Genomic DNA, 25,100 nt, shown 5'->3' with positions numbered 1-25,100 from the left:
TTGTGATCAGACAAATCTGTTTTTCAATAAGACATCTTAGAAAAAAAAATTGTAATTTGACTATTTCAATATCATAAACACATTTCTATTGTTATAAAAGTCTTAAGTGCTTGTGATCAGACAAATCTGTTTTTCAATAAGACATCTTAGAAAAAAAAATTGTAATTTGACTATTTCAATATCATAAACACATTTCTATTGTTATAAAAGTCTTAAGTGCTTGTGATCAGACAAATCTGTTTTTCAATAAGACATCTTAGAAAAAAAAATTGTAATTTGACTATTTCAATATCATAAACACATTTCTATTGTTATAAAAGTCTTAAGTGCTTGTGATCAGACAAATCTGTTTTTCAATAAGACATCTTAGAAAAAAAATTGTAATTTGACTATTTCAATATCATAAACACATTTCTATTGTTATAAAAGTCTTAAGTGCTTGTGATCAGACAAATCTGTTTTTCAATAAGACATCTTAGAAAAAAAAATTGTAATTTGACTATTTCAATATCATAAACACATTTCTATTGTTATAAAAGTCTTAAGTGCTTGTGATCAGACAAATCTGTTTTTCAATAAGACATCTTAGAAAAAAAAATTGTAATTTGACTATTTCAATATCATAAACACATTTCTATTGTTATAAAAGTCTTAAGTGCTTGTGATCAGACAAATCTGTTTTTCAATAAGACATCTTAGAAAAAAAATTGTAATTTGACTATTTCAATATCATAAACACATTTCTATTGTTATAAAAGTCTTAAGTGCTTGTGATCAGACAAATCTGTTTTTCAATAAGACATCTTAGAAAAAAAAATTGTAATTTGACTATTTCAATATCATAAACACATTTCTATTGTTATAAAAGTCTTAAGTGCTTGTGATCAGACAAATCTGTTTTTCAATAAGACATCTTAGAAAAAAAAATTGTAATTTGACTATTTCAATATCATAAACACATTTCTATTGTTATAAAAGTCTTAAGTGCTTGTGATCAGACAAATCTGTTTTTCAATAAGACATCTTAGAAAAAAAATTGTAATTTGACTATTTCAATATCATAAACACATTTCTATTGTTATAAAAGTCTTAAGTGCTTGTGATCAGACAAATCTGTTTTTCAATAAGACATCTTAGAAAAAAAAATTGTAATTTGACTATTTCAATATCATAAACACATTTCTATTGTTATAAAAGTCTTAAGTGCTTGTGATCAGACAAATCTGTTTTTCAATAAGACATCTTAGAAAAAAAATTGTAATTTGACTATTTCAATATCATAAACACATTTCTATTGTTATAAAAGTCTTAAGTGCTTGTGATCAGACAAATCTGTTTTTCAATAAGACATCTTAGAAAAAAAAATTGTAATTTGACTATTTCAATATCATAAACACATTTCTATTGTTATAAAAGTCTTAAGTGCTTGTGATCAGACAAATCTGTTTTTCAATAAGACATCTTAGAAAAAAAAATTGTAATTTGACTATTTCAATATCATAAACACATTTCTATTGTTATAAAAGTCTTAAGTGCTTGTGATCAGACAAATCTGTTTTTCAATAAGACATCTTAGAAAAAAAATTGTAATTTGACTATTTCAATATCATAAACACATTTCTATTGTTATAAAAGTCTTAAGTGCTTGTGATCAGACAAATCTGTTTTTCAATAAGACATCTTAGAAAAAAAATTGTAATTTGACTATTTCAATATCATAAACACATTTCTATTGTTATAAAAGTCTTAAGTGCTTGTGATCAGACAAATCTGTTTTTCAATAAGACATCTTAGAAAAAAAATTGTAATTTGACTATTTCAATATCATAAACACATTTCTATTGTTATAAAAGTCTTAAGTGCTTGTGATCAGACAAATCTGTTTTTCAATAAGACATCTTAGAAAAAAAAATTGTAATTTGACTATTTCAATATCATAAACACATTTCTATTGTTATAAAAGTCTTAAGTGCTTGTGATCAGACAAATCTGTTTTTCAATAAGACATCTTAGAAAAAAAAATTGTAATTTGACTATTTCAATATCATAAACACATTTCTATTGTTATAAAAGTCTTAAGTGCTTGTGATCAGACAAATCTGTTTTTCAATAAGACATCTTAGAAAAAAAATTGTAATTTGACTATTTCAATATCATAAACACATTTCTATTGTTATAAAAGTCTTAAGTGCTTGTGATCAGACAAATCTGTTTTTCAATAAGACATCTTAGAAAAAAAAATTGTAATTTGACTATTTCAATATCATAAACACATTTCTATTGTTATAAAAGTCTTAAGTGCTTGTGATCAGACAAATCTGTTTTTCAATAAGACATCTTAGAAAAAAAATTGTAATTTGACTATTTCAATATCATAAACACATTTCTATTGTTATAAAAGTCTTAAGTGCTTGTGATCAGACAAATCTGTTTTTCAATAAGACATCTTAGAAAAAAAAATTGTAATTTGACTATTTCAATATCATAAACACATTTCTATTGTTATAAAAGTCTTAAGTGCTTGTGATCAGACAAATCTGTTTTTCAATAAGACATCTTAGAAAAAAAATTGTAATTTGACTATTTCAATATCATAAACACATTTCTATTGTTATAAAAGTCTTAAGTGCTTGTGATCAGACAAATCTGTTTTTCAATAAGACATCTTAGAAAAAAAAATTGTAATTTGACTATTTCAATATCATAAACACATTTCTATTGTTATAAAAGTCTTAAGTGCTTGTGATCAGACAAATCTGTTTTTCAATAAGACATCTTAGAAAAAAAATTGTAATTTGACTATTTCAATATCATAAACACATTTCTATTGTTATAAAAGTCTTAAGTGCTTGTGATCAGACAAATCTGTTTTTCAATAAGACATCTTAGAAAAAAAAATTGTAATTTGACTATTTCAATATCATAAACACATTTCTATTGTTATAAAAGTCTTAAGTGCTTGTGATCAGACAAATCTGTTTTTCAATAAGACATCTTAGAAAAAAAAATTGTAATTTGACTATTTCAATATCATAAACACATTTCTATTGTTATAAAAGTCTTAAGTGCTTGTGATCAGACAAATCTGTTTTTCAATAAGACATCTTAGAAAAAAAATTGTAATTTGACTATTTCAATATCATAAACACATTTCTATTGTTATAAAAGTCTTAAGTGCTTGTGATCAGACAAATCTGTTTTTCAATAAGACATCTTAGAAAAAAAATTGTAATTTGACTATTTCAATATCATAAACACATTTCTATTGTTATAAAAGTCTTAAGTGCTTGTGATCAGACAAATCTGTTTTTCAATAAGACATCTTAGAAAAAAAAATTGTAATTTGACTATTTCAATATCATAAACACATTTCTATTGTTATAAAAGTCTTAAGTGCTTGTGATCAGACAAATCTGTTTTTCAATAAGACATCTTAGAAAAAAAATTGTAATTTGACTATTTCAATATCATAAACACATTTCTATTGTTATAAAAGTCTTAAGTGCTTGTGATCAGACAAATCTGTTTTTCAATAAGACATCTTAGAAAAAAAAATTGTAATTTGACTATTTCAATATCATAAACACATTTCTATTGTTATAAAAGTCTTAAGTGCTTGTGATCAGACAAATCTGTTTTTCAATAAGACATCTTAGAAAAAAAAATTGTAATTTGACTATTTCAATATCATAAACACATTTCTATTGTTATAAAAGTCTTAAGTGCTTGTGATCAGACAAATCTGTTTTTCAATAAGACATCTTAGAAAAAAAAATTGTAATTTGACTATTTCAATATCATAAACACATTTCTATTGTTATAAAAGTCTTAAGTGCTTGTGATCAGACAAATCTGTTTTTCAATAAGACATCTTAGAAAAAAAAATTGTAATTTGACTATTTCAATATCATAAACACATTTCTATTGTTATAAAAGTCTTAAGTGCTTGTGATCAGACAAATCTGTTTTTCAATAAGACATCTTAGAAAAAAAAATTGTAATTTGACTATTTCAATATCATAAACACATTTCTATTGTTATAAAAGTCTTAAGTGCTTGTGATCAGACAAATCTGTTTTTCAATAAGACATCTTAGAAAAAAAAATTGTAATTTGACTATTTCAATATCATAAACACATTTCTATTGTTATAAAAGTCTTAAGTGCTTGTGATCAGACAAATCTGTTTTTCAATAAGACATCTTAGAAAAAAAATTGTAATTTGACTATTTCAATATCATAAACACATTTCTATTGTTATAAAAGTCTTAAGTGCTTGTGATCAGACAAATCTGTTTTTCAATAAGACATCTTAGAAAAAAAATTGTAATTTGACTATTTCAATATCATAAACACATTTCTATTGTTATAAAAGTCTTAAGTGCTTGTGATCAGACAAATCTGTTTTTCAATAAGACATCTTAGAAAAAAAATTGTAATTTGACTATTTCAATATCATAAACACATTTCTATTGTTATAAAAGTCTTAAGTGCTTGTGATCAGACAAATCTGTTTTTCAATAAGACATCTTAGAAAAAAAAATTGTAATTTGACTATTTCAATATCATAAACACATTTCTATTGTTATAAAAGTCTTAAGTGCTTGTGATCAGACAAATCTGTTTTTCAATAAGACATCTTAGAAAAAAAAATTGTAATTTGACTATTTCAATATCATAAACACATTTCTATTGTTATAAAAGTCTTAAGTGCTTGTGATCAGACAAATCTGTTTTTCAATAAGACATCTTAGAAAAAAAATTGTAATTTGACTATTTCAATATCATAAACACATTTCTATTGTTATAAAAGTCTTAAGTGCTTGTGATCAGACAAATCTGTTTTTCAATAAGACATCTTAGAAAAAAAATTGTAATTTGACTATTTCAATATCATAAACACATTTCTATTGTTATAAAAGTCTTAAGTGCTTGTGATCAGACAAATCTGTTTTTCAATAAGACATCTTAGAAAAAAAATTGTAATTTGACTATTTCAATATCATAAACACATTTCTATTGTTATAAAAGTCTTAAGTGCTTGTGATCAGACAAATCTGTTTTTCAATAAGACATCTTAGAAAAAAAAATTGTAATTTGACTATTTCAATATCATAAACACATTTCTATTGTTATAAAAGTCTTAAGTGCTTGTGATCAGACAAATCTGTTTTTCAATAAGACATCTTAGAAAAAAAAAGTAATTTGACTATTTCAATATCATAAACACATTTCTATTGTTATAAAAGTCTTAAGTGCTTGTGATCAGACAAATCTGTTTTTCAATAAGACATCTTAGAAAAAAAAATTGTAATTTGACTATTTCAATATCATAAACACATTTCTATTGTTATAAAAGTCTTAAGTGCTTGTGATCAGACAAATCTGTTTTTCAATAAGACATCTTAGAAAAAAAAATTGTAATTTGACTATTTCAATATCATAAACACATTTCTATTGTTATAAAAGTCTTAAGTGCTTGTGATCAGACAAATCTGTTTTTCAATAAGACATCTTAGAAAAAAAAATTGTAATTTGACTATTTCAATATCATAAACACATTTCTATTGTTATAAAAGTCTTAAGTGCTTGTGATCAGACAAATCTGTTTTTCAATAAGACATCTTAGAAAAAAAATTGTAATTTGACTATTTCAATATCATAAACACATTTCTATTGTTATAAAAGTCTTAAGTGCTTGTGATCAGACAAATCTGTTTTTCAATAAGACATCTTAGAAAAAAAATTGTAATTTGACTATTTCAATATCATAAACACATTTCTATTGTTATAAAAGTCTTAAGTGCTTGTGATCAGACAAATCTGTTTTTCAATAAGACATCTTAGAAAAAAAAATTGTAATTTGACTATTTCAATATCATAAACACATTTCTATTGTTATAAAAGTCTTAAGTGCTTGTGATCAGACAAATCTGTTTTTCAATAAGACATCTTAGAAAAAAAATTGTAATTTGACTATTTCAATATCATAAACACATTTCTATTGTTATAAAAGTCTTAAGTGCTTGTGATCAGACAAATCTGTTTTTCAATAAGACATCTTAGAAAAAAAATTGTAATTTGACTATTTCAATATCATAAACACATTTCTATTGTTATAAAAGTCTTAAGTGCTTGTGATCAGACAAATCTGTTTTTCAATAAGACATCTTAGAAAAAAAAATTGTAATTTGACTATTTCAATATCATAAACACATTTCTATTGTTATAAAAGTCTTAAGTGCTTGTGATCAGACAAATCTGTTTTTCAATAAGACATCTTAGAAAAAAAAATTGTAATTTGACTATTTCAATATCATAAACACATTTCTATTGTTATAAAAGTCTTAAGTGCTTGTGATCAGACAAATCTGTTTTTCAATAAGACATCTTAGAAAAAAAATTGTAATTTGACTATTTCAATATCATAAACACATTTCTATTGTTATAAAAGTCTTAAGTGCTTGTGATCAGACAAATCTGTTTTTCAATAAGACATCTTAGAAAAAAAAATTGTAATTTGACTATTTCAATATCATAAACACATTTCTATTGTTATAAAAGTCTTAAGTGCTTGTGATCAGACAAATCTGTTTTTCAATAAGACATCTTAGAAAAAAAATTGTAATTTGACTATTTCAATATCATAAACACATTTCTATTGTTATAAAAGTCTTAAGTGCTTGTGATCAGACAAATCTGTTTTTCAATAAGACATCTTAGAAAAAAAAATTGTAATTTGACTATTTCAATATCATAAACACATTTCTATTGTTATAAAAGTCTTAAGTGCTTGTGATCAGACAAATCTGTTTTTCAATAAGACATCTTAGAAAAAAAAATTGTAATTTGACTATTTCAATATCATAAACACATTTCTATTGTTATAAAAGTCTTAAGTGCTTGTGATCAGACAAATCTGTTTTTCAATAAGACATCTTAGAAAAAAAATTGTAATTTGACTATTTCAATATCATAAACACATTTCTATTGTTATAAAAGTCTTAAGTGCTTGTGATCAGACAAATCTGTTTTTCAATAAGACATCTTAGAAAAAAAAATTGTAATTTGACTATTTCAATATCATAAACACATTTCTATTGTTATAAAAGTCTTAAGTGCTTGTGATCAGACAAATCTGTTTTTCAATAAGACATCTTAGAAAAAAAAATTGTAATTTGACTATTTCAATATCATAAACACATTTCTATTGTTATAAAAGTCTTAAGTGCTTGTGATCAGACAAATCTGTTTTTCAATAAGACATCTTAGAAAAAAAAATTGTAATTTGACTATTTCAATATCATAAACACATTTCTATTGTTATAAAAGTCTTAAGTGCTTGTGATCAGACAAATCTGTTTTTCAATAAGACATCTTAGAAAAAAAATTGTAATTTGACTATTTCAATATCATAAACACATTTCTATTGTTATAAAAGTCTTAAGTGCTTGTGATCAGACAAATCTGTTTTTCAATAAGACATCTTAGAAAAAAAAATTGTAATTTGACTATTTCAATATCATAAACACATTTCTATTGTTATAAAAGTCTTAAGTGCTTGTGATCAGACAAATCTGTTTTTCAATAAGACATCTTAGAAAAAAAATTGTAATTTGACTATTTCAATATCATAAACATTTCTATTGTTATAAAAGTCTTAAGTGCTTGTGATCAGACAAATCTGTTTTTCAATAAGACATCTTAGAAAAAAAATTGTAATTTGACTATTTCAATATCATAAACACATTTCTATTGTTATAAAAGTCTTAAGTGCTTGTGATCAGACAAATCTGTTTTTCAATAAGACATCTTAGAAAAAAAATTGTAATTTGACTATTTCAATATCATAAACACATTTCTATTGTTATAAAAGTCTTAAGTGCTTGTGATCAGACAAATCTGTTTTTCAATAAGACATCTTAGAAAAAAATTTAATTTGACTATTTCAATATCTAACACATTTCTATTGTTATAAAAGTCTTAAGTGCTTGTGATCAGACAAATCTGTTTTTCAATAAGACATCTGATTCAAAACTTTAAATTATATCTCTACCTTATATCAATATCTCTTTTACATATAATATTAAAGCAAACAATGCCTTTATTAATTTTACTATTTTATTTTCAATTAATTTCATATTCTTTTATCTTTCACCTTTCTCAATATTTCTAAACGCAACTTCACAGTACATTACATTTAACCACCACTTTTTTTTATCATAAATTTATTTTTTTAATCTTTATCTTTTTTATTTCTTTATTATTTTCTTCTTCATCTAATATCTTATTTCATCTTTCACCATCTTTTAATATTACCTATTGTTAACTCTTTATAATAATCTCATTCTGCAATTTTCATAAATACATTTTCATATAAAATCTTCTCAATTCATTTCAAACACATTCAAAAATAAAATTGTGAAATATTAATATACTATAAAAACCAAATATTTTACAATTCATTATTTTTTTGAATACTTCTCAATTTTTCTTATTCAATTTTTTACTAAATAATTCTCATTTTTTTTTATTCTTTTCATTCTACATGCTGTTACTAGTTTACATATCATTTGCCGAAAAAATAATCATATAACAATCTTATCACATGTTAAATTTTTGATACATATGATTATTTTGAAATTTAAGAAATCGATTTCAAACATTCTAATAATGTCATAATGCAATCAGACAAATCCCAATTATTATAAACACTATAACATCGATTTTGACTTTAATTTTGAAATCGATAAAATATCTAGAAGATAAAAACTCATATATTTTGAGTGTAAACCTATTCAATTGTATTTTACTAAAGGATATAGATTCATTCACGAACTTAAATAAGTGTTCACTACATTAAATTCTCATTATTTAAAATCTGATTATTTGGCTTGTTCTTTAAAATCAAGTTTAAAGCCTACCATAGTGTGACAGGTACATTGCTAGAGACTATACTACAAGTTGGGCTATTTTAATTATAAATTAAAATAATAATTTGCATTCGCATTACACATCCTAAGTCCAAATCAAACTTGACCGATATGTAATGATAGCTAATAATATATACTTCAATGCTATATAAATGAATACCCTTAGAAACAAATATAAAGAAAGATATGAATTTTTTAAATTTTCACTTCACCTAAAATCATTCCGATCCGTAAAGTATTGAAATCTATCCCGATTAATCGGGATAAAATTGAATGAGTTGATCCCAATTTCCTGATCAATCCCGATGCCAAAAGATAAGTCAAAAGTTACTTGTAAGCTTTTTTTTCAGCTTGAAATATCAAACATATTTTTAATTTGGCGTTACGAAATCATAGCGTTAAATTTTATTCCAAAATATATGAAAAAAGTTTGTAAATTAAATTGAAAAACGAAAATATGTCAAGGATTTTTTATCAATTGATTTTGAGGATTGAAATTTTCAATTCTAATATATGTTTGTGGGAGCAATATTTAGAGAATTTTTCTCTAAATAAGTTTTAATATAGCAAAATAGCATCAAATTACTTTCAAAATAAATACTGGCAATGCTTTGAAACTAAAGCTGAAAAGAAGCGGCTGTACATTTCAATATTATCATAAAAATATATTCTTATCAATACAAACAAAATTTACTAATTAAATTTACAATTCTTCTCCTGCAGAGATAGAAGTAATGGTTCGTGTCATAGCATTAAAGAATGGATGCTGAAGAGCATCAATAGCAGTAATTCTTTCTCGATGATCAATTGTTAATAATTTTTGAACAAGGTCGATGGCATCTTCATCTAGATTGTGCTTATTAATCAAACGTCTTATTCCAGTTCCCTGCAATTTATTTAATTCTCTCCGTGTATCGGGCATCAATTCAATTTGATATTTATCAGCCATTTCTACAATTTTTGGTCCACCAAGAATAGAAGCAATTGAAAATATCATTCGTTCTGGGTTGTCAGATGAAAATACATGAATTTTCCTAGATAGCATTTCGAGAAGAGTTGCTCCAACAGCCCACATATCAACCGCATAATTATAGAATCCATAACCGAGTATAAGTTCTGGAGCTTTGTAGAATTTAGTACCAACGTGTGTAGAATATTTGTGAAGAGGATGATAAAATTCAGCAAGTCCCCAATCCGCCAAAACAACTTGCTCGTCTGGATCTTTGCATAATATGTTTGCTGGCTTAACGTCCCTATGCATTATGCCTTTACTATGAGTGGCAACTAATACTTGAATTATTTTATAAATGTATTTTCTAATGCCAGTTAATGGAGATTTAATCACTAAAGTTCTCCAATTTATATTTGGAATATATTCTGTGACAAAAGAAGTAATTCCATTCTTGGGATCAATAAGAATATCCATTAACTGAAGAGCATTAGGCGTGTATTGCATTATCGTCAAGATTTTAAGTTCACGGCGTACCTTGTCAAGATTTACTGGCTTTAAAACCTTTATTGCACATTTTTTTGTGTCGTCTTGAAGCCCGATAAAGACATCAGAATAAGATCCCGATCCAATCCAGTTCACCAATTTATAGCGATTGATATTTCCAAAAACAGGATTCCAATTTTTTATTTGCCAGTATGAAGGACCAGCTCGAAGACATACATTTGCAAATATTGGTGCTATTTTAGGATGAGCTTCATTATAAGTATGATTAGGGAGAATTTCTGGTACTTGTCCCTCCCTGCTCATTGATAAAATTGAATAAAAAAATTGTGATGATTCAAATAAACACAATATTTAATTAAAATTATGCTGAAATAAACATATGTAAGGATGTCAATTCGGAAAATTGTTTTCATTTTAGGAGAATATAATTTTCCTTTTCGAAAATTTAAAAAGTGAGACGCGCAGGATTCGAACTTTTTTAAAAGTTGATTTAAATATATTCTAGTGTGGATTCTAAGGATAATATCATATTTAAAATAAGAATATACTAGTTTGGGTGGTATAATTTTTTCGATAAATTTGAGAATATGTACGTTTAGGGCATCAAAAGTGTCAATTCGCTCAGCGAAAGCTGAGCTAGCTTCGTTCTCGAAAGAATAGGGAAGGAGTGAAAGAGAGTGATACAGATGTTGACACATTCATATCATTTCAACAAATTTTGATCAAATTGAAATGCAATGAAATTCAATTCACTTCATATCCTTCAGTCAGTACATTGACATCCTTCTACATCACAATGATAACTCGTGCATCAATAGTTCTACAACTAACTCAGAAAAAACAAGATTTTTCCTTCCAGCTTACAGCTTTTAAAAAGTTTCGATGATAAAAATCACTCTACTCTTGTTTATCGATATGTTGTGATAGTAGGTAAACGTATTCTTATCGATATTAATAAAAATATTTTTACGAAAATCTGAACCAATTACAGAGTTATTCATAAAGTTTATGATAACTGTAATTACTTCATCTTTGTTTTATATTTGAATAAACAATTTAATTTAATTTGCATAATTTTTTTTAGTTGAAAGACAGGAAACTTAGTTGAGTTTGTATTATTTTTATCGTTCAATTCATTGTATATGTGAGTGATCCAGATATTTAAGATATTTAGAAAAAATTTATTAATTTGATTAACAAATTTTAATCAAAATAGCAAAAATCTATTTGATAGCTGTAAGCAAATAATAATTTCTATTTCAACCAAAATCACTTATTTTCATCTAAACGTATAAAATTGTCAATTTTATGAGAATAAATTTAAAATCTCATGAAATATAAAGGAGAGTAATATTTTTCAATTTTCTTTTTTTCTTTCTCTCAAATATTTTCTATTGGGAATTTTCTTGTTATCAAAAAATAATTTTAATATTTGTTTATTTCATTACATACAATAAAATTTTAAAAACTCTATTTCTTCACAAGAAAATTTTTTTCCTTCATATGAAGAAACATTTTGTTCTCCATTTGATGCTGAGTCTAAATCTCGATTTTTGAATTTTCTTCTTTCCAAATTTCTTTTTTCCAAATTAGAAGTTTAATTCAAATTTTCAATAGTTTATATATTTTCTCAAACCGTCTTAGATTTTCTCACTTTTTAGGGATTTTCTCTCAAAATATACAAAAATAGTAATACCAATACATGTGTCTAATATACTTTAAAACCATCGTGATAAAATTCAAAAACGAAGAGTTCTTCTCTCCAAATTTTTTTCAAAATCAAAAAAAATGAGATAAAAAAATACGTTTGGAAAATTCATTTTTAGCATTTTAGGAATTTTCTCACTTTTCTTCCAAATTGACATCCTTAACATATGAAAATCATAATTTGTTATGACTAGTAATTGAAAGGTTTGGCGATTTCAATGAATTTCTTTGCAATATTGAATACGAGAAAACTTTTTGTCATCAACCACTCTTAACGTATGAAGATGTTTTGTTAATTAAGACATGCGCAAATAAATTGGGCAAATGAATAAAAAGAACAAACGGGAACAAAATTTACGAGAAAATCGGGTCTTAAGCTCTTAATTTTTTGGCGGCGTGTGCTGCATACAACTGTTAAATGATCTTAATCAAAGCCGAACCATGGTAAAACGGATATCATAGCATTTTAACATGAGATACTTTCATTTCAATATTCAAAATTTCCCAAGGAATTAAAGTTGTTTTTCAGAGATGGGTATAATGACAACATCAAAAAGCAAGAGCTTTACGATATGCTTGTAATTTAATTGCTAACTTGATCAATGATAAATTGGTAAAAAAGATAATTTCTTTTTGATATTGTCTAAATTTTAAGTAATTTTGTTGAACTCATATTTAATTATCTACAATGTAGTCAAAAATAACATAGTCCATTCGCTATACTTTATGTCACTTTTCTTGATACAGTAAATATGGGTGTTCCAGGATTTTACCGATGGATGGTTCAACGCTATCCAATGGTTCGCAGAAAAATGGCAGACCCATCGCGTCCAATTATCAATAGACTATATATTGATATGAATGGCATTTTCTATAAAGCTTTAGCTGCCACAGGAACTGGAAATGAAGATTTGACTCCTGCATTAAAAGCAGAAATATTTAGATATACTGACATGCTTGTACAAATATGTCGTCCAACTGACTTGATTTTCATTGCTGTAGATGGACCAGCACCAAATGCAAAAGCATCTCAACAGAGAAGCCGTAGATACTTAGCAGCACGTGACCATTCAATGAATAGCTTTGATCGTACCCAAATTTCACCCGGCACAGTCTTTATGGATAAATTGAATGATGCATTAATGGAATTCATTAAAGATAAAAGAGAAAAGGATCGCACCTGGTCTCGTCCACGCGTAATTTACAGTTCCTCATTTGTGGCTGGCGAAGGTGAACACAAAATACTTGATTTCATTCGTGAAGGCAGAGCAATTTCTGACTGGGATCCAGACTTAGTTCATTGCCTTTACTCCACAGATGCAGATCTTATTTTCCTTGGCCTTCAGACACACGAAAAGAACATCCTTCTCCTTCGTGAAGCCGATGCGGCCAACTTCCAAAAATCACTCTCTCCATTTGAAGCTAAGACTGCTATAACTAATTATTCATTTGATGCATTTGAATTAATACATTTCCCTCTCTTACGTGAATATCTTTTATTAGATTTCGGATGCGGCATTGACGAAATCGAAAAAGTAATTGATGATTTCATTGCAATTTCATTCCTCATTGGAAACGACTTTATTCCATCCTTTACAGATATTGACATCCGTTCTGGTGATTACAACGATGTCATCGACCAATATAGAAAGTTCCGCGATGAAACAAAGTCACATATTGTTGTTGATGGCAATTTCGACTTTCAGAATCTCAAAATCTTCTTATCAATGGTTGTTGACAAATGCCGTCAAAATTATGGTATCAAGAATGAGATTCCAGAAGAAGAACTATCTGATAAGTTCTCAGAAGCTAACAAGAGCTATCTCGAGAGTAAGTATCCAGAAGAATCGCAAAAGGACTACTTAGGTCTTTGCCGCGAGATGTCCAAGTCAATTCTCGATGCATTTTATTGGGTTCTCCGTTATTATAACTCTGGATGCATTTCTTGGACCTGGTCTTATCCATATTTGTATGCTCCACCTCTTGAAGTTGTTATTCCATTCATTGACGAATACAAACCGGAGTTCGAAACAGGCAAGCCAAATCTTCCATTCTTGCAACAACTTTCCATCTTCCCACCACAATCAGCTCATCTTATGCCAGAACCTCTTGCAAACCTCATGAAAGCTCCATCACCAATCGCAAAATTCTATCCAGAAAAATTCGAGACAGATCTCAACGGAAAGAAGGCAGAATACCATGCCGTTGTCGTCCTTCCTATTCTCGACTATGCGGCTATCCAAGAAGCCTATGAATCTGTAATTTCACAGGTTGATGCCGAAGATTTGAAGAGAAACAGACTTGATGATCCAGTCGAATTCATTGGACTTGAACCTAAGTCATTCAAAGTTTCGACCGGCCAAACATTTGAATCAGTTGATATGACAGAAATTGCACCTGATTGTACTCCTACATTCAACACTCTTCCATACACAATCGAAATTCGTAATGTTCCAGTCAAAATCTTCGAATACCCATCTCATAATGCTTCACTCGTTGTTAAGATCAATCCAGGAAAAGAGATGAAATGCAAAGACTGCTTGCCACTCTTGAACAAGCAAATATTGATGGGATATCCTTATTTACGCCCAGCTTTGGTTGTTGGAGCAATTGATAAAGAGGAATACTTCGATGAGAAAGGTGTGATCAAGCCAAGACCAGAGTCTATCGACTTCCCTGCAGAAAACAGACAAGATTTCCTTCTTAAATCACGAGCCCTCGAGATCCAAATTACATGTTTCCTTGTTGTTAAGCCATTGGTTTACTGCACAAATGATGGCTCCATCCTTGATTTCGACACAAAGACAGAGCTCTTCCCAACAACTACAATGCTCCCAATCACAGAAGAATCTATTGGTTTGAGGTACGAAGAGCCAAAAGCAGAACCTTTCCAGATTGGTGAAGAAGTTGTCTTAGTTAAAGGTGAAGGACAGGGCTGCAAGGCAACAATCACCGCCCTTTACGAGGAATCAGCCGATCTTGCTGTCGTAGAAAGAAGCCAACCAAGTATCAGAAAGATCGTTGACGACGATAACAGAGAATGGACTCCTATCGGAAACTTACTTAGAGCAAATAATATTTCATTCAAGGCTTTGCAACATTGCCTTTCAGAAGTTAACTGCGAAGGAACAAATATTGCATTGTCTTTATTCTCGGCCAATAGACGTCAGGTTGTCGATGGATACGCAAAAATTGTTTTTGATGAGTCTAAGGGAAGAAGTGACATTTGGATAACACATGACGCTGCAAGATTGATCCCAACGTATTTCCAGAAGGCAGGAAAACTGAAAGAATTAATGATGAAAGCTGTAGCTGAAAAGAAAGATTTCAGATTGAATCTTAATTATCAAGATTTATTCCCTGGAGATGATACTGAATTCAAAAAGGAGCAATTCATTCAATGGCTCACTCAAAATTCTCCAGCTGCCAAAGCACCACTAGTTCCTGCAACAAATGTCAGCTTGTCTTCATCGGGTGTTGCTAAAATTGAAGAAGCTTTAACAAAGTTCAAGGTTTGGACTAATGTCACTAAACTCGAGCATGTACTTTTCACATCAATGCTACGTAAGAGTGGCCAGAGACCAATTATTAATGGAAAGAATTTGCAGATTGGATCGCGCATTATTTCTGTCGCACCAAGCGGCAGCGTCCCATTTGGAACTTATGCATCAGTCTGTGCAATTGACAATCAAAATGGAACCATTTCAATTGTTTGTGATGAGATTTTAGCATGCGGAACAAAGCTTGATGGAAAACTCAAGACTAACCGCGGAATGAGACTTATGGAAAGAGAAGTTATATGCCTTTAAATATATATTTTTTGAAACTTTTTTTATATTTAATTTGTTTAAATTGTTAAGGGTGCTAATATATAGAAAAAAACTATATATGTATATTAACTTTTTTTTTAGATATTAGAAAAATATTCGAAGCAAAATACTGTGCGTAAATAATAATAATAAAAGCATTTAATTTATTTTTATTTTTTGCTTTTCTATAATAGAAATCTATTTCCAAAAAAATTGTTAAAATTTTTTTAAAACACGCATTAAAATTCTTTTTTTTTGTTAACAATTAAAATTGTCATAAATTAGTTGAAAAAATTAATTAATTTTTTAATTAGTTTAAAATATCTAATAAAAAAATAATAATAATTTTTTATTGTAAAACGATAATTGAAATTTCGCTCTATAATTTTCGTTCACACTTTTCAATTTTTTATAAAAATTCGAAAAATTTCATTTATATATAAAAAGATTGATTCCAAAAAAGTGAAAAACATAATTTTTTCAATTAATCTCCGTCACTGCGTGTTTAAAAAAGTTTCTGACAATTTTTTAGAAATTTATACTAGAAATTAATTAACATAAATTCAATTTACTTGTTAATTGGTAAATTTTCTGAATTTATTTTACACGTGTTTCGAAATGTATTTTGATATTTGTTAATAAACTAACTCTTATTTCTCTTAGATGTTTTTATATTAATTATTTTTTGATTATTCCAGTTGTAAAGCGTACGAAATTAAATTTGAAAACTTTTATTTAGATATCTAAATATTACAAATTTTTCAAACAGACCCTTACCTTTATTTTTTTAATGAATTTAATATTTTTTGACTAATAAAATTCATATTTGTTAGAAATAAAATTATGAATTTCATATTATAATAATAATTATAATAATAATTCAAATTATAATAATAATTATAATTTTTAATACTCGTGCTTGTCAAAAAAGGTATAATTACAAGTTTACAAACGTAAATTCAGGCACATATGATTATTTTTGATTCAAATATTTTTCACTAGCTGCACGCCTGCAAAAATGTCTCAAAATTGCGAATCTTCTAATTAACAAAGCACTTTCTGAATTCTCGGACGCTCTTTTGTTTCTGAGATAAATTTCCCAATAAATATTCAACTTATTTATCGCTCATCGATTGAGAAATATTTCTCATGAAAATGACACTTGAAAGTGTACGTTTATTAATGGAGCAAACTGAGCCAAAGTGCGCGAGCTGTTGCAATTGTGAAGGAAACTGTTTATCTACTACGTGTCCATGCTTTTTGCATTCTAAATACTGCTGTGATGGCTGCAAATGTCAAAAATGTCGTAATAAAAAAGAATATGAACAAGAAAGAGTCGCTTCCTTTGAACAGCATTTATTAGAAAATCCTTTAGCCTTTACATCAGATGATTCTATTAATCAAGAAGAATATACAGCCATTAGTAATTTTGCAATGTTAACAAATTCAGTAGATACAGAGCCATTCACTTTAGAAAAAGAAGAAAAGCCTCTTGCATCTGTATTAACACCAAAAGTATTAGAATTATCGATTGCTACCATACTTTCGGCTGCCAATGAATCATTAAAAACTGCAAAAGATCCTAATACATTTGAAGAAGCAGTTGAGAATTCAGTTGCTGCCGAGTTTCAAGATATCCTACAACAAATTCAAAATCGATTGGAAAAATAATTTTTTGATTAATCAAGAGAATCTTGTTTTTTGAATTTATGCAAATAATTGTGTTTTAATCTTATATTTAAAGATATTTAAAGATATTTCTTGTTTGATTAATTTGATATCAAATTTTTTTTTTCACAACATCAAATTAGAAGTTATATGACTAAACACCAAAAAAATCATAGTATTCACGAAGTAAACAAACTTGAAATTTTATTTATTATACAAAATAATAACGATTACTTATAATCAGCAAGCAAAGGATTAGGTCCATTTCCACTAGCATCATGACTTGCAATTGCTGTAGCAAGTTCACTCATATTGCTTCCGCTTCGAATTTGTAATATTTCTCCATTTGTTTCAGCTTTGAGGCATTCTAGTGAATGTTCAAGTCCATGGAATTTCATGAATTCCGCAATATAAGCAAGTGCATTTGCATCTTCATCTGTTGTTGGTGTGAAACGTTTTATGCGAAGATGAGGAGGTAATTCGCCTTGATTTTCCATTTCGACTAAGCATTTCATAATTTCTGCTTTCATTTCAGAACGCACGTTCATAAGATAGCCGGATTCTTCTAATCTATCAACAGCTTGATCACTTATACCTTTTGTACTCATTTTTAAAACGTGACAGAAAAAAAGAAAACCGACAATTCCTGAAAATCGATTTAAAGTCAATTATATTTGACAATGAATAAGAATAGTTATTAAAAAATAATATAAACAATTGAAATCAACAATTCCATAAATTATTTAATTAAAAAAAGAAATTAATTATTTGCTTTCACTTACGGGCTTTGCAGCCTTCCTCTTTTGCTCTGCATCTGCTACCCAGGAAACGAGATCTGCAAATTCTCTAATTCCCGAGAATTCTTTTGCCCATGGATGCTCAACTAGTTCTTCAATAGAAGCTCTTGCATTTGTGTCTACTTCTAAGCATCTTGAAATAAAATCTCTCATATTCTCTGAACATTCTGGAGGTAATTTAACATCGACCTCATCAGAAGAGTCGAAGTTGACATCCCAAAAGGCTATCTTCATACCACCAAATGGGAATTTACCAATTGCGCATTGATATAAAATAACACCAAGAGACCAAACATCGCTTTTAAGGCCGTAATTATCTTCGCGAATGCGTTCTGGTGACATGTATGACATTGTACCTGTAAACGACTTGGCAAGATCACCAGTTGCGCGAAGTTGGCGTGCAAGTCCAAAATCTGCAATTTTAACAGATCCATCAAGGGCAACCATTACATTGGATGGTTTAAGATCACGATGGAGGATATGGTTTTTACGCATGAAGAGTAAGCCGCTGAGACATTGAATTGCGATTTGACCTAGGGCTTTTTCTGGAACAACTGGGACGACTTTAATATAATCGCCAAGTGATGCACCACGAACTAAATCCATTAAAATATGAATATCTCCTTTCTGATAGAAAACAGTGAAAAGTTGGACAACGTTCGTATGTTTAAGCTTTCTCAAAGAATGAATTTCGTCAATAGTTTTCTGAAGTGTAGTTTTGTCGATAACATGAATATTTTTCATTGCAAATTCGCGGCCTGAAGGAATATGAATTACATCTGAAACGGTTCCTTGGGTGCCTGCTCCTATAAGTTCTTTAACATTCAAGTCATCAAGGCAAATACGTGGATATTCGTCAGTAAAAAGCATTGTTCCATCTGATTTGGTTTTGATATCTCCAAAATCAGTTGATTCTCTCAATGGATCAGCTGTTTTATCGACATTAGAAAAAAATCCTGAATCCGAATCGAGCTTTGGCAATGTGTTGCCTTTCCTTCGATTGTAGATCGACATTATTTTTTTCTATAGTGTAAAAAAATAGAATAAATTTATTAACGTCTATTTGTAAAGTAGTCAAAAGGCTTTTTAGCCATTACATCCTAATTGATCGACCAGTATTGTAACACAACTGTAAATTTTCCTTCACTCGAGTTAAATTACTTGAATCAGGCATTGTTCTCACAAAGATATGCGATTCCACTTTTATCAATAAGATATATCGTATTAAATATGCTCACAGAACCTCTAGTTATAAGAAGTAAATTATCTTTATGTTATCAATGAAAGAGCGGTGATATTGTGGAAAAAATCGTTCGAAATATTTAAATCATTAAATTTAAAATAAGTAATAAAATATAGAACAAGACATGTAACATTATATTATCGCATAGAGCAAAAATTATAGTATCAAATTATATTTCATCTTTTTCATCTTCCGAATTTACATTTTCGTCATCACTTTTGACTTCTCTAAATCGTGTAACAGTATTTTGATCATTAATTTCTTTTTCATGTTCGGACTCTTCTTCCTTATTATCGTTGAGTAATTTTTCTATTGCTTCGTCATCAACAGAATCAGATTCGTTATTATCTTCCTCGTCATTATCTCCTACTGTTGCAAAATTAACACCTTTTAAGAGAGGTGTTGCAACATTTTCTTTTACGAAACTATCTGTTTTTTGACCTTGTCGAATAATAAAATCAATAGATTCTTGTGCGGGAATTACCATCTTTCCATAAGCTTTATATCCTTCTACATTGGGTATTTTTGAGCTGCAGCAACCCATATTTTTGTTGCAATATATTTTCCATGACGATTTTTTTCAACTCAAAATCTGAGCGAAATCATGTTTTTTATCTCACTAACACTTTTAAATGTAAACTTTTTTTAGTTAAAATTTCATCAAATGCAAGAGGGCAAAAAAGTGTCATTGATGACATCCAAACCTGAAGGTTCAGCTTCCACAGATTCATCAGCTCCTAAGAGTGAAACAAAACTCACTCTCGGAACCCTTCATACAAAGAGTTCTGGTACTACAGGAGGATTGAAAGGTTTAGGATCTAAAAAAGATAGTGTTGAAATCTATGCTCCTAAAAATAGTGAAATGGAAGCGTTTCTAAAGCCAACTCCAACGACAGGAAAAGCTCCAGAATCAACCACTTCATATTCATCATCCAATTACAGATATACACCTGTTAAAACAAATGCATCATATATATGCGATATAGACATTTCTGGAGTAAATTGCGATGATCTTTTCACTTACAAATCCAATTAACTTCATAGAATTCAAATTGTTACGAATATCAATACTTATTATGTTTAGTGTACTTAATGCATTGCATAAAATAGAGCTTTCTATATTAAATCATGTTAACTTTTTTTTATTTTGATAATTGATTTTTTAATGTTTATGAGATAAAGATGAGAAAAGAAGCTCCCTTTATCTTCTAATTCTTTTCATATCAAAAATGAGCTAGGTTTAAAAGATACCTGATGAATAGAAATATAATCACGAAAATTATACATAAGTAATATGAATAAGTTTGATTTATATTTAGCTTTTCTAAAAACAATGATTTAATTAAAGATGGAGAGGATAATTTTTTATTATAACTTTCAAACGATATTGTAATAGTACACGAAGAGACTTATCAAGTCTAAACTGTAACAACTTTCTTGTATAATGTTTCAACAATTTCTTCCATGTGCTTTTCTTGATTTTTCTGTAACTTGGAGATTTGCTTTGATGTATCTTTCTTCAAACCCTCTTCCTTCTTTTTATTTTTCTTATCAAGAGAATCTTGGAGTTCTTTTAATGTGTTCCTATTTTGAACTTTGATGGATTCGACTTGTTCCTTTGTTTCATCTGGAATAGCAGCAATCATTTTTGCATGGTTAGCATTTGCTTTGTCGATAATTTCTTGGGCCTTTACTTTATTAGCTTTGAGGCCAGTAATAACTTGATCCATTCTGTTGATCGTCATACCCTATCGTCAGTTTACAAACTCTGTTCGTGTTTTGATCGTCACTTTTCCTGGGGGAATTGAATATCTAAAATCAATTTTTGATATTGCATTTATGAAACTATTTGATAGGAAATAAGGGTTTCGTTTTGCGAAAAAAACGTACAATACGCAATTTCGCTAAAAAACATTTAGCTAGCAATTTCGACCTTTGACTCCACTCAAGACGTCACTTTTTTAATTTTGCGGTATCATATTTTTGGAAAATCTTTATGAATATTATATAAAAAGTCTCTTTAATATCTATATTTCATATTTTTATCGATTTTTAAAGTTTTTGCGAAAAGTATTCAATTATTTTTGCTATTTGGTCGGGTAAATGTCAGATTTGCGACATTTTCTGATATGATATTCAAATTCTACGTTGATAATAATGCTTATAGAACCCTCTTGCTATTGTGTCAAAATTGCGAAACCGATAGCAAAAATATCTCGCAATATCAAAATTGAGATATTGAGTGAATTATGCATTATAGAGATTAAAAATCTGATTTGTGAAAACATCTCATCAGTTTCTAGCTAATTCAAAAATCTTTACTATCTTATTCGATTAAAATGAAAAGGGAATAGTTTCATTATGCTTTAAATGACAGCCTTATAATATAATCATAGTTTTCGCTCAATATGCAGCATTTTTTTTTCGAAATCTATGGTCAATATCCTAAATACTGATTGCTTTGCATTCATATCTCTTACATTTTCTATACCCACATCACTATTCATTGCTATTCCTATCTTTTTCATTTTTGTTTGTTTCTCAAAAGGTAACTAAACTCCTTTCGCCGATCCGATTTGCTCCATATTTAAAATATAGCTTGCATATGTAGAAGAAAAGCTAATTTTGAAGTACGCCCCAAATCCACCAACAGGATTTCGAGCTACTAAAAAGGTACTTTTAAATGTGATTTTTTTTATAAAAAATTAAATTTATTTTAAGATCAGACTAAAAACTAATTTTATGGAAAATCTATATCGACAAATTTATTACTTATTGGGTATATAGATTTTTTGATTATGGCGATTATGTCTGATATGCTTCCAATAAGCCAAAACACATTTCATACTGATTTCTATAAAAGGTATCTTTATTATAGAAGTGTAAGCTATATATGTTTGTTTTTTTATTATAACAAATTCAAAATTCTCTTATAAGGACTAGATGAAATCTGTATTATTAAATCATTAGCTAAATGAAGGTTCAAATAGAAAGTAAATATCAATTTATATGATACTGAAACCAAATAGTTCTTTTAATAAAAGATAACACGCTGAAAATTATTGAGTATTTGCAAATCTCAAAAATCTATTGGTGAATTTGGCTCAACTTTTAAAATTATAACATCCATATCAAATCATAAAAGCAGACAAAAATTAAAGCCAAACCTATCGGCCAATTTTTTTTGATATTTTGATTTTTGAGGTATACTTTTAAAAGTGGATTTAAAGCACTGATGAAAAAATATTAACTTCTGTCGTTATGATTATTGATTTAGACAATAATGATTTTAATCTTTGATTATCAAAACACTAAAGTCATCTTTTTAACATTTGCTTGGTAGCATTAACTCAAGTCTAAAGTACTATTTTATGTGGCACTCTTAGAATTTTTGTATTCATTGTACACGCTGAAATAGTACCATTAAAGTTATGGCGGACTTTCAAAAAATAGTTTGGTCACCTTTTGTTTCTCATAATTTCTCAAAAAACATGATAACTTGATATTTGTAAATATCATACTTTATAACGTAAATAAGAACTTGACCTATTAAGAAAAGCAGTAATGAAAAGAAAATCTGAAATTCATAAAAATTACAAGTTTCTGATGACAATTAGCTTAATTAAACCAGGGACAAGATTATATAATTGTATTTTCTATCCAATTATCCATATAATATCTTATCCAGAAAAAATAACTTGATCAATACCAAATGATTTTTTAACTAGTAAATAAAGTATTTTCTTTACACACACATTGTATATCATAGTTTTTTTTTGGTTTCGCAAAACATCCAAAAACAAATATGCTATAAAAGTGACAATTTTAGCAAAACGAAACCCTTATAGGAAATGAAATATACCGATTTCTCTAATAAATATCGGATATCAAATTTAAATTACTTGCTATGCACTTTTACTATTGTACATGAGTTCAGAAGAAGCATGAAGTGACTGTTATCTATGTAAATTCAGTTGAACAAAAACAAGAATAAAAAAGATAAGATATGTAAATATTATAATGTATTTTCATCTGAATATGATAGTTCATAACTGATAACTATCTGTTTTTAGAGTTAAAACATAATGCTCAACTTATCAATAAGGAAGTATTGAAACATACTCAACATAGGGTTGAGGGATTTAGAACCTTAATCCAGGATCATGAGTAATCATAATATGGTCTCATTTTAAAATACAAAAAATAAATAAAATTAATATTATTGAAATTAAAACATCAATGAGTGAGAAATTAAGAATATCAATTGTCATACATACAACATATGTGAATTTAGAATATCCTACATAGATTAATATAATATTGAATATATTTAGGATATTGGGTTAATACTAGGGTATTTATGGGGCATGTTTCTGTGGCTTGTCTCTGTTGTAACACACTCAAATGTTTATCAAACATAATAAGGATTAATAAGTCAGAGAACTGACAGATAAATTCGAATAAATGTTGGAATTTGGCACTTTTACATGATCAATTATATTTCAACCAAAAATTTTGGAATTTAGACATACCAATATTAGTTCTTTTAAATATTGCAATGTAATAAAAAATTTGTTCAGCTGACGGTTTTTTTGGAAACATTTTCCCTAAATGGATACAATTGAGGAGATTCAAATCAGCCCTCTCTTCGACTTTTCTAGCTTTTTTAACACAGGCTATCTTTCCGACTGCATGATATATTTTGGAGCGAAAGAAGATCACCCCACAGATTCAGTAAAAGCTCATGTACTTGTTCTTGCTAATGGATCAAGATTTTTCTACGACTCATTTACATCACAAATGAGAGAAGATAAAGAAAGAGTATTCTATGCCACAGTTAATCCAATGAATTTGCTCCGCAGAGTTCTTAGATACTTGTACAATGGTCAGATCAGCTATGAATTTGACGAAACAATGGCTCTTCTTAAAATTGCAACATACTACATGATTGATGTTCTTAAAATTGAGTTACAAAATCAAATTAATTCTATCACCGATCCAAACCTTTATATTAATTTAGTCAATCAATGTTATGACAATCAGATAGAGGATCAATTACCATATCTATCTCAATTCATTATTAAGAATTACAATTCATACGACATTCAGACACTTTCTGATTCATATGATGTCATGGCATTTGCTGCAATCATAAGACAAGTTCAGTTACCTATTGATAAACTCATTTCAGATATTACAGCCTTCTTGGGTGACTTCGAAGCAGATGAAGAAGAACTTGCTGCTTTGAATAAATTGCTTTTCGATTATAATACGGAAGATAAAAGAAAGGCATTTGAAAAATCTAAGCCAAAGTGGATTAAATAAATTTTATTTTAAACTTTAATTTGCATTGTATAATGGTAAACGAAATCTTACTTTGATACAAAACTTTCTTTTTTTATAGTCATTGGCCTTAAATAAGTTGTAAAAACATTATATTTTGTAAATATTTTTAAAAAAAATCGTAAATATCTCTGGAATATTGACT

The 25,100-nt window shown here is 28.1% G+C and overlaps 9 protein-coding genes across 9 annotated transcripts, besides 4 other annotated features; 4 read left to right on the top strand and 5 right to left on the bottom strand.

Moving 5' to 3' along the window:
* Positions 1–8,027: part of a mobile genetic element that runs on past the window's edge.
* Positions 7,984–8,027: a terminal%2Cinverted (terminal inverted repeat of rnd_5_family_231/Phantom2 transposon ID:TVAGG3_0250850).
* Positions 8,028–9,176: 1,149 nt separating this feature from the next.
* Positions 9,177–9,242: a mobile genetic element.
* A 116-nt stretch (positions 9,243–9,358) lies between these two features.
* Positions 9,359–10,691, bottom strand: TVAGG3_0250830 (protein serine/threonine kinase protein; the record flags this gene model as incomplete). The annotated part of the gene is made up of 1 exon (XM_001303594.2): positions 9,636–10,691. The coding sequence occupies one exon, from the start codon at positions 10,689–10,691 to the stop codon at positions 9,636–9,638; it is 1,056 nt and encodes a 351-aa protein (XP_001303595.1).
* Positions 10,692–12,639: 1,948 nt separating this feature from the next.
* TVAGG3_0250820 (5'->3' exoribonuclease family) lies at positions 12,640–15,961 on the top strand (the record flags this gene model as incomplete). Its single annotated transcript, XM_001303595.1, has 1 exon — positions 12,848–15,904. The coding sequence occupies one exon, from the start codon at positions 12,848–12,850 to the stop codon at positions 15,902–15,904; it is 3,057 nt and encodes a 1,018-aa protein (XP_001303596.1).
* A 1,105-nt stretch (positions 15,962–17,066) lies between these two features.
* On the top strand, positions 17,067–17,604 carry TVAGG3_0250810 (Tesmin/TSO1-like CXC domain-containing protein; the record flags this gene model as incomplete). The annotated part of the gene is made up of 1 exon (XM_001303596.1): positions 17,087–17,575. The coding sequence occupies one exon, from the start codon at positions 17,087–17,089 to the stop codon at positions 17,573–17,575; it is 489 nt and encodes a 162-aa protein (XP_001303597.1).
* Positions 17,605–17,802: 198 nt separating this feature from the next.
* TVAGG3_0250800 (microtubule anchoring) lies at positions 17,803–18,180 on the bottom strand (the record flags this gene model as incomplete). The annotated part of the gene is made up of 1 exon (XM_001303597.1): positions 17,803–18,180. One exon carries the CDS (start codon positions 18,178–18,180, stop codon positions 17,803–17,805), a length of 378 nt encoding a protein of 125 aa, XP_001303598.1.
* Positions 18,181–18,253: 73 nt separating this feature from the next.
* Positions 18,254–19,389, bottom strand: TVAGG3_0250790 (MAP kinase kinase protein; the record flags this gene model as incomplete). Its single annotated transcript, XM_001303598.1, has 1 exon — positions 18,337–19,383. The coding sequence occupies one exon, from the start codon at positions 19,381–19,383 to the stop codon at positions 18,337–18,339; it is 1,047 nt and encodes a 348-aa protein (XP_001303599.1).
* Positions 19,390–19,741: 352 nt separating this feature from the next.
* On the bottom strand, positions 19,742–20,163 carry TVAGG3_0250780 (uncharacterized protein; the record flags this gene model as incomplete). Its single annotated transcript, XM_001303599.1, has 1 exon — positions 19,782–20,156. One exon carries the CDS (start codon positions 20,154–20,156, stop codon positions 19,782–19,784), a length of 375 nt encoding a protein of 124 aa, XP_001303600.1.
* Positions 20,164–20,276: 113 nt separating this feature from the next.
* On the top strand, positions 20,277–20,648 carry TVAGG3_0250770 (uncharacterized protein; the record flags this gene model as incomplete). The annotated part of the gene is made up of 1 exon (XM_001303600.1): positions 20,277–20,648. One exon carries the CDS (start codon positions 20,277–20,279, stop codon positions 20,646–20,648), a length of 372 nt encoding a protein of 123 aa, XP_001303601.1.
* Positions 20,649–20,933: 285 nt separating this feature from the next.
* Positions 20,934–21,358, bottom strand: TVAGG3_0250760 (uncharacterized protein; the record flags this gene model as incomplete). Its single annotated transcript, XM_001303601.2, has 1 exon — positions 21,031–21,342. One exon carries the CDS (start codon positions 21,340–21,342, stop codon positions 21,031–21,033), a length of 312 nt encoding a protein of 103 aa, XP_001303602.1.
* Positions 21,359–22,156: 798 nt separating this feature from the next.
* Positions 22,157–23,078: a mobile genetic element.
* A 1,140-nt stretch (positions 23,079–24,218) lies between these two features.
* On the top strand, positions 24,219–25,012 carry TVAGG3_0250740 (Potassium Channel Kv1.1, Chain A domain-containing protein; the record flags this gene model as incomplete). The annotated part of the gene is made up of 1 exon (XM_001303602.2): positions 24,224–24,937. One exon carries the CDS (start codon positions 24,224–24,226, stop codon positions 24,935–24,937), a length of 714 nt encoding a protein of 237 aa, XP_001303603.1.
* Positions 25,013–25,100: the final 88 nt, after the last annotated feature.

This window comes from Trichomonas vaginalis, chromosome IV (assembly GCF_026262505.1).
Source record: "Trichomonas vaginalis G3 chromosome IV, whole genome shotgun sequence".
NCBI lineage: Eukaryota > Parabasalia > Trichomonadida > Trichomonadidae > Trichomonas > Trichomonas vaginalis.
This window is presented reverse-complemented; position numbering and strand designations above follow the sequence as displayed.